Raw genomic sequence first — 15,878 nt, forward strand, 5'->3', positions numbered from 1 at the left:
GTCTGAATTCTAGAAGATCATTTTCCTTCCGACATCTTGCTTTTGGTTCGGACGTGGTTCTCTTCAACCAATAGCATTGATTGGAGGTCGAAGAATGAAGGAGGGTTTTCTCTCGCCAAGATTGCTGTCCGTAATGGATCGAATTGTTGTGCGAGGCCTCCCAAGCATACTTGAACCATCTCGTCTTCGTCGACGTTTATTTTGATGGAACCAAGCGAGTTGCAAATGCTCTTCATCTTGGCGGTGTAGATCGACACAGACATGTCTTTTTGTCGAATGTTGTTCAACTCTTGTCGGAGTTGAAGCTTTCAGGCGGTCGTGTTGACAGCGAAGATTTTCTTTAAGTTCTCCCATGGCTCTTTGGGTGACTTGGCGTCTCGAATGTGGCTAAGCATGTGGTCGTGGACACATGTTGCCAAGCAATACATGACTCGACTCGCCGCTTGTTCCCATGTTGCATAGTCGGCGTTCTTTGAGTCGGGTCGATTTTCTTGTGCGTCGTTGATGTAGCTCCAATACCCTTGGCCGACGAGGTATTGGGTCATCTTGTACTCCCAAGATGAATAATTGCTCCGGTCTAGCTTTTCACTAGGAAGCGAGCTACCCATTTGTGTGTTCATGTTGATTGTGTCTTCGCTTCTTTTGCTTTTCTTCCTTTGATCAAGTGCTACGTAGTGGCGCTACGGTAGCGGATAGCCGGATTTTGTCGTCGACATCTCGAACACACAATCATGAAGTCGGGTGGGCTTAGGACATTTTCTAAACCACACGCTCTGATACCATGTTAAGAATTAGGTAAGTAATTAAGCAAGGATTAATTAGTACCTAATTATGTGACTAGTTGATAAGCGGAAGATTAAGTGATATGTGTGTGTATGTATGTGTGAGAGAGGAAGAGAGAGAGAGAGATATAAAACACAAGATGGGGGATGAGTCAGTATATTAAATTAGCGTTATCATCATCAAATACAAAAATACCATCAATGAGGTATATATAGATCTCATGTGCAAGGGTGCACATGTGTGAGGAGAATATAGGTACAACCATGTAAGTCCTATATTAAATGACCTTGGGAGTGGAGGATCTAAAATATCCTACTTAAGTACAAGGTCCTATTTAAATCGTTATAGTCAACACTTCTAACTAGATTCTATCTAGGTAACTACGAAGTTACATGGTTGACTAACTAACTAAACTAAGTTGAGCTTGATCTCTCAACACACATCGGTCATTGAATCCTCCAATTGGTCTCTTTCCTTGAGGTAAAGCCTTGCTTCATGCCTTGCTCGCGCTCCTTGGCCTGTCTAGTTCCGCACGCCTCGACCTTCTCGATCGGCTTGTCTGCTCATAAGGCCCTTGTCAGCTCCCTTGTTATTCTGGTGTTGGCACCTCTTCCGATGCCCTTTCGTCTGCTTTCCCTTTAAGTGATCCGGCTCGTCCAAATCGATTTGTTCGACTGAATCGATTGTCTCCGATCCGTTCCCACTCTTGTCCAAATTGGTTGTCTCCAATTCGTCCTCATTCTTTAGGCCTTTAACCACGTTAGACCATGTCCAAGTCCTGGCCTTTATGCCCTTCTTAGCTTTAGCTCCCCCTTGTTTGGCTGTATTTGGCTTGGGCTCATTCCTTTGGTTGCTCCCCCCATTTCTGTCTTTGGCTTCTTCAACTATCCTGTAATCAAACTCTTCATCCGATTCGTTTTTCCAATCTCTTCCACTCCTTTTGCTATTTCTCCCCCTCAAGTTTGGCATATCGAGGTGTTGCAAACAAAGCGCACTCGAAAAATCTGCAACTTGTCTAGGCCAAGGGGTTTGGTGAAGATATCGACAGTTTGCCGATATGTCAGAACATACAAGCTCAACCGGATCCGGATCGGAGAGACATATCAGATTGTAACCGGTAGGCCTTTAGAGGCCTACAATCCTACCCTAGTACATAGGCATACTCCTTGGAGTTAGTGTTAGTCGCTCGTATGAGCATTGAAGTACTTGTCAGTACTTCTGTCAGTCCTTTTAAGGACTTGTATAAAAAGTGGTCTATAGGACAACTGTGTATACAGAGAATTATTTTTGAATTCAGTTGATGTTATTCTGCTCTCTCTATCCCTCCCGTGTACTGTGTATTCTAAGCTTCCATTAAAACTTCATTTTTGTTTTATTGTTGTTATCCGGATGAGCAGGTTTATCTAAGCTTCCGCATATTAACTTTTACATGGTATCAGAGCATGAGGGTTGAGAACCTCTACTGCTGAGAACTGTTCGAAACGAACAAATCCTATTCACCGGTAAAGAACAGAAGAGAGAAGAAAGATATGGATAGAAGTATGGCAAGCTCGCTTCCTACAGAAAAACTCGACTAGAGCGACTATGAGTCCTAGTCATGTAAAATGCACCAGTACTTGCTGGGGCACGGATACTGGAGCTATGTAGAAGGAGCAGATGAAGCAGCACCGCATTTGACACACAAGGACTTCCTGGTATGGGAGCAAGGAGCAAGTAGAGTGTTGTACTGCCTCGCGTCCTATGTGCATGACCAGATGCTCGGCTACATCAGAGACACAAAGTCACCGAAGGAGGCCTGGGAAAATCTCCGGAAGATTTTCGCCGTAAGTACCACGGCTCGGAATTTGCAGCTCTGGCAAGAGCTCAACAATATCCAGCAACGGGACACGTCGGTCACCGACTACACCACCAAGATCAAGGAGATCTGCGACGCGCTCGGGTCCATCAACGTGACGATGGATGAAGAAGAGATAGTCCAGATCTGCCCCGGTGGTCTAGCACACCGGTACAGGCAAATCCAGATGGCAATTTGCACCCGAGAGAAGCCATTGTCCTTCTTCGACCTATAATCGATGTTGATGGTCGAAGAAAACCACGCAAGTGGGTCAAGGACTGGACTCAATCGGACAGCCGGATGCTATGCATGGAGGCAGATCGGCATTGTGGGCGTGGAGGACGAGGTGGGTCAGCACGCAATAGCACACCGCCAAGAGTAGAACCGAAGGCACAAAGATAGTGCCGACAGTATTTCCTAACCCTCCACAAGCAGGGGGAGCCAAATCAACGCCCGAAACCGGCAAGGAAAGGCCGACACGGAATGCTGGTACTATGGCAAGAAAGGCCACCAAGAGAGCGAGTGCTGGAAGAAGTGTGCCAATTTGGATAAATCCGAATCCGATAAGGCCGAACAAGGGAGCCAACAAAGCTTGCACTACGTAGAAGGATCCGAAACCGGAAAGACCGAAAAAGGGCCAACCTTCGTGATGAAGCACAAGATGAACTCGATGAAGAAGACCACTTCCAGATTGAAGGAGGTGTGGTACGTTGACTCTGGAGCGTCTAACCACATGACGAGCCACGAAGAGTGGTTCTCATTTTTGGAAAAACCATAGCAACCAAGAGTTGCCCAAACCGGAGACTACACTCCGCACCTGATCGAGCATGTCGGAGAAGTCCCTTTGAGTCATGTCGGACAAAAGGGAAAGTTGATGAACGTTTTACATGTTCTGACAATTACGAAGAACCTGGCATTGGTCAAACAGATCATCAATTAGGGGATGCAAGAACGGTTCACACACCTCGGGTGCTTCATCGAGGAAGAAGGCTAGATCATTGCGCAAGGGCGTCGGGACGGGAGGATGTTCATCCTCGACACCAATGACGTAGGCACCACCTTGTTCGCAAAAGGATAGAAAATCGAGTCGGATATCGACTTCTGGCACAAGCGGATTGGCCACGTCAACTATTGGAAGCTTTGAGACTTGCAATCGAAACATGTCGTATTCGAATTGCCGAAATTCAGTGGCTTGAAGGCCCAAATATGTGAAGCCTGCCAACTTGGGAAGCAACATCGGCTTCCATTCCCCACCAAAAGAAATCGGAGTCGTAACAAGCTCGACTTGATACATTCATATGTGTGGGGACTGACATAGAACGTTAGTCTTGGCAAGAGCCGATATTTCGTCTCCCTCATCGACGACTACAACCGGCACACATGGTTCTATGTCATCGAGAAGAAAAGTGAAGTCTTCGACTGTTTCTGGAACCTACAAAGCCTTGTTGAACAGAAAACGGAGAGAAAGATCAAGTGCCTACGATCAGATGGCGGAAAAGAATACTTTTCCAACTAATTTAACAATTACCGGATGTACCAGATGAGAAGCGGCGAAAGCTGAACCCAAAGTCGGAGAAGTGCATACTAGTCAACTACTCTCATGAGCAGAAGGGGTACAAGTGCTACAACCCCCTGACAAAGACAATACGAGTAAGCTGAGATGTTGAGTTTGACGAATCGGCATCATGGTAATCTCTGCCGATTCCGACCTAATTCCGGAAGATGATGTAAGTGAGCTGGAAACAATCCGGGCAGAAGAAGAAGACTTCGGTTCTCTAGATGAGAGTTCGATTTCATTTCGGCTGAGCGGGCCGAATGAACAACTGAGTCGGAACGACCTATCCGATGATGAGCCGACGAATAGCGGAGACTCAACAATGCTTTCCCCACGCAGGGAATCGAGGAGACGGTTCACGTGCAAACAAAAAGGGAAGAAGAAGATGTCGGAGTATGACATTGGCAGAGAAGAGCTGGATCGGAGCGAGGCTGACTCCAGAAGGAATGAAGATGGACCTTCGGGAATGAAGTCTGAGTCGGCCAAGAGGGCCTTGCAATCGGCAAACGAGAAGTTCCGGCCGAACCAATAGACATGGAATCATGGAAGTCTCAATTAGACACGACTGAGGAAGTTATTTAATGGTTGTGGCAAGGGTTAGGATCCTTCTCTGACAGGGTTGTGATTGAGGATTTTCTGCACCAAATGGCAGAGGCAGAGACAGAGATAGAGGCAGAAGCAGAGACAGAGACAGAGAGACAGAGAGACAGAGACAGAGACAGAGACAGAGACAGAGGCAGAAGCAGAGACAGAGAGAGAGAGAGAGAGAGAGATGTTGGGCACAGCGATACGCATGTTTGCGAAGCGTAACCATCCGCCTAACAGGAAGGCGCCGCCATTCCACAGCCCCACTCAGGCTTCCGAGGCGCTCCGCCTCTCCACCATTCTCCTCTCCCTGCTCCGAACTAAAGGTCCCCTCCCTCTCGCCTCCTGCTGGGCCCACGTTCAGGTCTCTCTCTCTCTCTCTGCCTCTACTGTGTCCCACATTCTTTGCATACATCAATTCATTATTCTCTGCACTGAGAATTGGCAGCTATCACTTTCGGAAGTATGTTAGTTTTGCTCCCATGAAGAGCGATGAATGGAATGCTGTACATACGCACGCACCAAAACATGTGTGTTGATTATAGCTCATAACTTAGGTACCGTGTTTTTTGAGCTGTAGCTTGCAAACTGAACCTTAACTCCGTCTTTTCTTCATCATCCTTTGCCGTCTGTATAAACAAATCCTTTAGCAGCAAGCCTAGGGTTTCAGAACTTCATATTTTTGTAAGCAAAAGAGGGCTTATATGGCTGGGATTTCTAAGACAGATGCTGGTTTTTTATGCCACCAGTCAATTTCTGCGTATGCTCTCACAGCATCGGTCGGGTTCATCTCGTATATAGAAGGAGAAGTTCCTCTCCTCCACAAATTAGAATTGAAACCAATAACTTGTATGTATGTGTCTTCGTCTATTCTTTTCATTGTATTGATGTGTTGATATGTCTATTTTGTTGTTTGGGTTCTTCTCGTTGTAATTTGTAATCTGTCGTGGTTAAACGGTTTGGTTGTTATTCCTTCTGGCCCCTGACAATTATGTGTATTATTGATCCTACATCTCATTTGCATCACAGAGGCACAATTTGGGAAATTGCATTATTTGGCACAAGTAACATTTCTCTTGCACGTAATGTAGAACATGAACTGCTGTAAAAGCTTTGATGAACTCCCCTTGCCTTGCCTTCTGTGCTGCACATGGATAATTCAGGTATCTAAAGTGTAGTTGGCAATTGCAGGGTAGAGGTTTCAGGAGCAAGAGACACATGAAACTTGTTTTGAATTGGATGAAAGAAAGGCAACGAGTAAGGGTTATCTGTGAACACTTACCAGAATTAGCTGGATTACACGGAGACAAGGAATTCTTTTATGCAGCTTGCTCTTCTAAACAAGTTGATGCTGAAGGAAGACAAGACAATAAATGAGATTGCCAATAATATTTTGCTTGGTTGGTTGGATGTTCACCATTGACAAATTATGGGAAACATTGTAAACATCATAGATTTTGATACAACCTTTGAATATGTAAAAAGATCGATCCATTTCATTGGATGGAAAAGGTTCTAGGTCCCTTGTTGCTTGTAACTGTGCAATGTTATAATATCGTATGAATTGCTGAGATATGAGGATTGGAATTTCTGTCATTCACGAGTATCTTTAGTGTTGGGAGGCTTTGATTTGGAGACAAGTGACACATGGATATATGCAGCAAGAGGATACAATCTCCTCATAAGGAAAAGACGAAAAGGATGTGAACGTGATAAAGAATGAAGACAAATGGGAACTCGATAAATAAAGAAGAATGAAGGGGCAACAGGAACTTGATAAAGACAGCAGGAACTCGAGCAAGACACGGGTTATCCGCCGGCAAACGTCCCAATCGATTTTGATAACATATCGTTCAAATAGATCCTCTTCTTTCCTCAGTGAGATTAAAAGCAACATAAAATAAGTGATGACCCGAATTACCCGTTACCTAGAATTTCTAAAAGAATTTATGAGGGTGTATATAGAGCCAAAACTTACTCATCACAAAGCCTAAGATTGAGATTCAAGAATGATTCTACCAATAAAAGATTATCCAAAATAGATCTTATCCTTTTCAAGGAATTTCCTAATGAAATGAAGATGTCACATTCAAGGTTGTTAGTTTCTCAATTTTCCAATAAGCTTATCTTATCTTACTTTGTTCTTTCAGTATTATACGTTCTTGCATTATCCAAGTATCTTTTATCTGCCGTTTTGGGCTCTAACTCCCTTCATTCATGGAAACGATTCAATACTATTGGATATTTAATAGACCCAATGCGTGGATCCTATTCGGAGAAGGGAAGTACTACATTAAGTTCTTAATAAGACCCAAGATGGGCATGGAAAGTACTGAGGGACATTTCTCTCCTCTGTCGAAATCTTGATATGTGGATAATTAAAGGCTGTGCGTTATTATATCATAGGCTTGATAATGCTTGAAAAACGTTTTGTTAAGTGTGTTACATCATATCAGAGTTGTATCATGATAATATGTTTTGACATCACTATGGACAAGTTAAATATTTGTTTGGTGTCAAATTTTGCATATGTTGGGTGCCTTTCGGTGTAAGCTAAATAGCTTTAGGTAGACTGACTGTATTTGCTTAATGCTATATGGCATATGTTTGTCCCTTGTCTGTGGATTGATTGGACTGTCAAAACAAGTACATATATATAACTTGAAAAGGAAGAAATAAGCTCAATTTCTGGGTAGTAATGTGGGGGGGTATCCACAATGTTGATTAAGATTGAAGTTGTTTCATATGAAAGGTAGAAGCCAAACATACATAATGGTGGAGGGGGAGACCAAAAAAACGCTCTCTATTTCTATCTCTATCTCTATCTCTATCTCTATCTCTATCTCTATCTCTATCCCCCAACATTAAAAGCAAAATAACAGAAACAAAGAAAAGAAAAAGACGCAGAGATTGAGCGTTTGCTTCCATGAAAACGCAAACAAGTACTAAAATAAAGCAAAAACGCAGATCCCCGCTCCCAAACGAGAAGAAGAAGAAGAAATCAGTATAAATATGTATGTGGCAGCAATCCAAGCACCATAGCCACAAAAGTAGATCCTGTTCAGACCAACACTTACCTACATACATACATACATACATCATCAGTATCCGTATCTGTATAATTGTCATTATTATTATTATTATTATTATTATTAACAGAGTACTCTTAAGTTTCAACGCATCCGATTCTATAATTTAGGTTCTGTTCTGATTCAATCTAAACTATAGATATATTCATATATTCATATAGATAGATAAGAAGTATGAAGAAACATCATCGAACAGCGGTGCATTATGTGGCCTCCCTGCTGCTCTTTGCTGCCTTCATTAACAGCATCATTGCAGCGGCGGCAGTGGAGGAGGCATCATCGGCAATGGGCAGTGGAGACCACCATCACCATTTCATGATGAAGAAGAAGAGTTATGATGATGGTCATGATCACCATCGTCGTCTGTTGCAGCAGAAGCAGGAAGACAACAACAATAACAACGTAAACGATTACAATGGCATCTACCGGGACCCCCCCAAACCATTGACTTATAACGTCTTCCTTGTACCCCCCCTGCCTCCTCCCACCGAATCTGACGACATTCATGAAGACTCTCATGAGGTTGTGGTCGTTCGTGATCCTAATACCAATACCCATTCTCACCAGACGCTTAATTTGCCCAATCCCCCTGATCCTGGCCATGGCCCCGCCATTGATAATCATAATTAACAATGATACCATGTAACATTATTAGCAATCGAACAGAGTAAGATCAATTAGGGTTTAGAGTTTAGGGTTTAGAGTTTAGGGTTAGGAATTCTTTATCTTCAGCTTCTCCTTCTTGATGATGCTTGTGCCCAATATCATCCTGTACCATGCTTCTCTAGTATACAAGTAGTCATTATTGTGTATCAATCATAGATCGTGCTTTCTGCAGTACACAATTAGACCCATGTGTATGAATTCTTAATGTAAATATGTCATTCCTATACCATATTGCTTCTATATCAAACAATTATTCAAATGTGTATCCCGCAACAACATACATATTCAAATAAATATGCATACATATTTGCAGTAATCGTGTCGTGTGTGATTCACAATGCATCTTTTTTCTTCTGCACTAATTAATGGTGTCACCCACACAGTAGGTATATGTTTTACATATGTACATATATCATATACGTAAGAGAAAATCCACACATTTATTAGGATACATCAGAACTCTAGGGCTGAGTAGGACCACCAAGGGCCAAAGGCTGCCCAATAATTATGGTGTGTGTTAATATAATAATAATGTAATGAATAGATATGTCCATACCATTGGAGCCTTGCATATATAATGTCTATCATATCAATATGGATGGCCATCTCCTTTGGTACTCTCACAAAATCATATGTCTCCGACATTCATCTCCTTTGCTCATGTCCGCGTGTCTATGACATTCTTCATCATGACAACCGAGTTATTTCAGTGATTAAGAGGAGCTTTGTTCTCTCTATGCTATAGCAAGGTTATTTGGACGACGAGCATTCCATGCATGTATATGTGTGTGTGTGTGTGTGTGTGTGATATATATATATATGTATACATATAATGATATATGTATGCATGTGTCTAGATTGTGGTGTGGCTCTAGAACACATCCAAAAGTTATCCTCATTGACCCACATGACAAGTCCATGTTGGTCATACATACCCTTGATCTCAGCCCTCAAACTACATCCATAATCATTGTATCCCGAATAGCAATGTTGTCATCCAACATGCACAAATTCATTTGCCAAGTAGATGATGTGTTAAACCCATACGTGGAATACTAGTGCTAGTGCAATTTCGATCGCAACCTACAAGTGGAGTTTATCAACTATGTAGTCGTACTAGAAGGTATCTCAATGAGCACAACGAAGGTTCAACCGTTGTGGATTGGCAAACACCATGTTCTATGCATGATGTGCCAGTTTTCTTGCAAAATTCACAAATTTCTGTAAAAGTTCGTCAAGAATCATTTGAAGATTGTGTTACATTTGATACAACTTACGTGAAAGAGCCAAAACATTTATTTGGATTTCATATGCAATTGAGGAGTTTAAAAGCTTGAAGTGAGCATTTATTTCTAGCCCCCCTTCTAGTCATTACTCCTGAGTCCTAACCATGCAAGAATTATTCATATGCACAATTGATGCTTTAGATTTTACACTTGGGAGTATCGCACACAATAAGTGGTGAGAAATTTCATCTAGTTTACTTTCATTTATCAAACATAGGAATTTCTCATATTTCTCAATTTTAAAATTAGGAATTTTGATTTTCCTTTGGGACAAAGTGGTGTTATTTCAAACATAGGAATTGTTAGCTGTCTTTCTCGTTTTTTTTTACTATTGTTCTAAAGCTTCCGATGTATTTGTCAACCCATATGGGTTAATGATGGGGTGAAAAGAATGGCACAACATTTTGATTTGACATGATGCCATGATCCATGTTCTCATTTATTTAAAGGTTTTGAATTTAAAAAAGAGAGAAACTCAAGAATACATATATTAGTTCTCCTTTATTTTCTCAATAGCCTTGAGTTTTAGTTATTTTTGCATTTTAGAATTGCATCAATAGCACACAATTGAGAAAAGGAGGGATTAATTGATCATATATTTGTTCTTATAGCAATTGACAATTGAGGAAAGGCTGTTTGTGGAAATAACAAAGCATAGGGCATTAGTTTAGAAAGTAACAAAGAACGCCACGGTTTTGAAGAGTTTTTCATATTAAATGCACTACCTATTTTACATTTGTAAGCCAATCTATTTCTATAGTTAGAATTGCTTTATCAAATAAGATTTCATTGGAGCAAGCTTTTAACCATCATAGCTCACACATGATCTCTATTGACTATATCCAATTAACACTTAATCTCAACTTGACTTGTAAATCAAAGAATTGTTAGTTTATTGCAATTATTATTACACCAACCACCTTGGCATACAACAAATGCTTTTTTGCACCTTACTTATCATAATGTTTAATCAATAAACATGTCATAATCAATAACAATACGTAGTTTCAATAGTTGACAATCATGAAAATAGGATATTGATATAACATCAAAGCTAGACTTGGTCTCTTTCATTGAAATATTTGACAAAACACAAGTACACTCAAAACATAATACTAGTAAACATGAAAGTGGTAACCCTCAATCCATTCCATTCATCCTAGTAGAAGTTTTGATTGGATAAGGACAACCCCCCATTTCTTGTTTGCCTTAAAATGGGACCTTAAAACAATCGATCGCTTCTAAGGTAGATCTACAATGGAAATCCAATTGAGAAATTGATGCACCAAACTCTTTTAATTTTACGCAAACATGGCCATGTGCCTATCTACAATTTTCTTAGTAATCATCTAAAGTACTCATAAATAAAGTACATTATGGCATCTCAAGTTTTTGGGTGACCCTACATATAAGCAACACTTAATTCTTAGCATGTGAGCAAATGCATCACTTTTTTTAGCATTGCCCAATAAAACACAAACTTTCAACGCCCTACATTTGGTGCACACTCATTTTAAACCAATACTTGATGTTAAATGTGGGAAACCTTAAATTCACAAAAGAAAGCCAACATGTCAAATCATAAAAAATTCAAAGACTAGGGCATAAAATTGTAAGTTGTAACACCATCAATGCCATGGAAGACATAACAAACAGAGATAGCTTGTCGAATCTCGATAACGAAACTTAAATTGCCCATTGGATTAGATGTAAATTGCGCAAATCTCCAAGTAGTCTATATTATCCATAGAGCCTATACTCTAGAACAATATCATGCACGTACACACTCTTTCGCATCACCCCCTATGGGTCAGCAGCTCTACCACTAGGACTGTTATTTACGTGAGGTGGAATGTAAGACTTCTCATTGGGACAAGCACATTTACACAATGGCATCTTGTAAATTAGTGAGGTTAGAGGGACCTAAACACAAGATATATAGGTTAGCACAAATATGGCTTACCACTAGGATACAAACGGAAGGAATCTGCCGAGCATCCATCAATGTCTCAAACCCTACAGCTCATTACTTCAAAAGGTCGTGGATAATATGATCACCACACACTCAAGTAGCTCACATAAATATGTAATGCTCCAAGTTTGGACCTTACAAACTCTCTCAAAAGCCCTTGATCTTTTGGCTTTGTGATTGCATCTCTGTAATTTGACCTAACCAATTCTCCTGCATCAAGATTTTATCATACGAATAAGCTTGTTCCTTACAAATAAGGAATTTGCACATATATACATATATTAAAAGTTGTCTGAATGATAAGGAATTTGAATATATACATATAGAGAAAGAGACAGAAAGGGATTAAAAGGCAAAGTTTCTTACAAGTCCAACAGCCTCTGCAAATAATACACTATCCATGTGCAAGAAAAAAGCTCTCCATTTGTGCATCTCATTCCAATCTTTCCCAATACCATCCCAATTTATGGGCTTCTTGAGTTGTTCAGCACTATACCAATTTGATTTTTCATCCATGTTTCCCGACAACAGAACACAACGAAGTCTTCTTCTACTTCGTTTTAATGCTACAAAATGTTATCCGAGTTAGCAATAAACAGTGCACATGAGCTAGGCATACTTAACATAGATTTGATGAGTTTAACATTATATGCTACGCTATGCGAAACAAATTTTAGCACATAGTGTTAAACTTCAGGACATGTAAACAATAGAAGGTAAAGTGGTCCCTTTTCCGTCGTGGATAAATTGGAAAATGTCTAAATTTTATGATAAATTAAAAAATAGGATAATGATTCACCATGACATTGTGGCTATATGAAGTACAACATGCTAAATGTAACTAGACATGTATACACACACATACAAAGAAAACTTAAGACTTAGACATCATAGTTGATTTATGTTAATTACCAGATAGCCTCCCTTTGATATCAAGACGCAGCAATTCCAGCCAACATAAAGCAATATCAGCTGTAATTTAAAAAGTGAACATTAACTTTCTACCTGATGTTGATATATTAGATATAGGTAAAGATAGTTACATAAATATAGAGAGAGATAGAGATATAGAAACAGACAAAGAGAGAAATTTTACTGACCTTCACTACCATGAACCGAATTGTTGTTTCTTGCACCATTGGTAATGCCATAGTTTGTTTGACGATTCTCGCATAATTTCTCTAAGGGATTATTTTCTGTTCCACAATCCCTTTGACTTGTCACACCAGAGACTACACTAGAATGAAGTGTGATGTGACTACCATTCTCTTTAATTAACCTATTTCCATCGTCTTTCTTTGATCTTTTCGCTAACCTTAAGCCATAGGGCTCAGTATTTAAAAGCAAATTTCCATGTTGTGACTGAATTTGTTGGCTTTTTATGCCACTTGACATCATGTAAGAAGACCCAATAATAGCACATAGTGCAGCTCGAACTTGTTTTCTATCTCTCACTCTATTGATTATACCAGGATTGAGCTCTCCCAATAATATACTTGCCTTCATACTTAGCTCTCTAAAAGGGCGTTTCCGCATATCAATGGTTACATTATTAAGATCCTTTGCATGGTCTCTTATATCAATTCCATTTTCTGAATCATGACATGAGATCAAATTTTGTTCAATTAGAGAGTCAAATGAGTTATTGCAAGATTGAGTTTCAACTTTTGCACTTCTACCGTGATCATCATATATTGGAAGCAATTCCATTGATCCAACCGAATCATTTCGATGACAATTTATGTTGATACTTGATAGTTGGTCTCCAAAGAACTTTCCTTCTTTTGCTAAATTATCATATGGATGAATTTCTCTTACATTTTGTTCCAATTGAACGTGAGTACTGTCAACCTGGAAGCTCAGGTCTTCAGCATTCGGCAATATATCTATTTGATTTGGCAATGTTAAATGATGCGTTTCCTCAATGAAATCTTTCTGATGTGAATCAGCAATAAAGCACTGTTTCTTTTTCACATTCTTCTTCCGGGCATTAGTATGCGTTTTCATGCATTTCTTTGGTTTGAGGCATACAGGTGGCTTGGTATCGGAATAACCATGAGAGAGTGTTCTCTTTTTGTCTTTTAGTGATAAAGTTCGAGGATTATTATGACGATGATTGTGGTTCATCCTCCCAATTATTAATTTGTTCATCTGACCTGTAATCATCTTATGTGTGTGAGAGAGAGCGTTAAGACCATCATTAAGATTAACGAATTGAAATAAAGAAGATACGATTTAAGATTTACCTTCACATTCCTTACTCGTATTTTCCAATTGCTTCTGTATCTTTGATTTTGATCGTGATTCTTGCATGAAGCGACCTCCAGTACGAGGATTGTTATTCTCTTTATTGATGCAGCTATGTTTGTCGCTCGGTCTTTGTCTCATAGAAGAAATTGCCTAATAAAAGACATGAAAAACAGAAGAAGATTCAACTTGATCTCGATACATGAGATCATGACTTAAGGCTTTTCAGCCCTTGGTCTTACGCTGTTGAAAAATATGTGAGATATTCATGACAATTACGGGTTAGCCGATATTTTGGGATTGCGTCTTTGACAAGATTCATGTTTAGGACATTTAACTTTGAGCAGTACCTGATGTGCAGATGCAGTAGAGCTAAGTACATTCTTCTTCCTGTCAATCAAGTGATGGGCGGCATTTCTGGTTCGAATGAATGCTTCGATGGTGGAGAGAGGTTTCATGCGCTGTCCATGGACACCATCATCATCGTCGTCACCAAAATCAGAAGAAGAAGTAACAGTAGTAGCAGTAGCAGTAGCAGTAGCAGTAGAAGAAGCCATGGATCGGAATGGATGAAGAGAAGGAAGGAAGGAATCGAGAGCGCGCGAGAGCAAATGAATAAAACGATTTAAATTTTGAAAATGGATTCCATAGAATATAACAGATTCGATGGAAATATATATCAATGGATGTATGTATGTATGTGTATGTATGTATGTATGTAGCTCGTCGCTAACTGCTAACAAAACATAAAAAGGCTTGGCGAGGGAATCGTGGCCTCAAACGGTGTAGGGCGAGTAGCCGAGGGTGCTTCTGCTAGGCACCATCCGACCGGGATATTTTTTAAAAATACGCCACCCAAAAAGTTGACAGCCCTATCACCAGGAGACCCGACTCTTTGACAACCTTTGTCACCAGGAGCCTGGCCAACTTAGGACAAGAGCCTGACTCACTGTTAGCCTCCGTCTCTAGGAGCCCGACCGTCTCAAGGCAGGAGCCTGGTTCAAATTCAGACATCAAAAACTTTACAAATTTCCAAGTGTAGAACAAAAATTTGCCATCAAAATCTTACACCAAAATTCATCTAAAAAATCAAAAACTTCCAATTACACACAAACTTAAAACTTCAAATTACAGATACGTTAAAGATTAAAACTTCAAATTACACGCCAATATGCATCATCAAAAAACAAAATCTTTCAATTACGCCGAAATTAAAACTTAATGCTTGAAATTACATACTGTAAAACTCAAAAACTTCCAATTACACCAAACTTAAAACACCATGCTTCAATTTACACGCATTGAAACTCCAAAACTTAAAACTCAAATGAGAAATACTATACATACATTGAAATTCATACCTTAAAAAATTCCATAAACTTCAAACTTTAAGCTTCAAATAACAAATCAACTTAAAACTTGTAAAGAAAGGAGAGTGATTGTATGCAGAGGAAGGATTGTGAGTGTCTATGTGTGTGTATGCAACAGAGAGAAAGAGTGAGAGAGCTCTTTAACCAAGAAGACTGTATATTATCATCCAACAGTAACAAAGTTACAAAAGGTTGGTTTAAATACCAACTAAACTAGGGCAAAGGCCCTTTCTACTATTTACAAAACTAGCCTGGTATTTCCATGAGCTAGTGTGAAACTTATTCCTATGGGAAGTTGAGTTCGATTCTCAACACGCCCCTTCGAACACAACTTCTGGGTTTTCGAAGATTTGTTTCAGATCGGTCTTCAGAATGCTTCAAATTTCGATTATTCGGTTTTTCCAGTTGCGTATTCCTTGTTCGACTTCAATCAATCGATCAGTTCACTGCAAGCTCGGCTGGTCATGAATAGATAGGCCAAGGTTCATCGT

The 15,878-nt window shown here is 40.0% G+C and overlaps 1 protein-coding gene across 1 annotated transcript; it reads right to left on the reverse strand.

Annotated features, from left to right (window-relative positions):
• Nucleotides 1-11,475: 11,475 nt before the first annotated feature.
• On the reverse strand, nt 11,476-14,651 carry LOC147854509 (uncharacterized). Its single transcript, XM_087330872.1, has 6 exons — nt 14,368-14,651; nt 14,017-14,170; nt 12,871-13,926; nt 12,683-12,742; nt 12,137-12,336; nt 11,476-11,980 (listed from the first exon to the last, which is right to left on the reverse strand). Exons 1-6 carry the CDS (start codon nt 14,572-14,574, stop codon nt 11,918-11,920), a joined length of 1,740 nt encoding a protein of 579 aa, XP_087186998.1. The 5' UTR covers nt 14,575-14,651; the 3' UTR covers nt 11,476-11,917.
• Between the last annotated feature and the right edge of the window lie 1,227 nt (nt 14,652-15,878).

The sequence above is a fragment of the Azolla caroliniana genome, unplaced genomic scaffold (assembly GCF_043228905.1).
Source record: "Azolla caroliniana isolate FFs.n. ecotype wild unplaced genomic scaffold, voAzoCaro1.0.p SCAF_15, whole genome shotgun sequence".
Classification (NCBI taxonomy): Eukaryota; Viridiplantae; Streptophyta; class Polypodiopsida; order Salviniales; family Salviniaceae; genus Azolla; species Azolla caroliniana.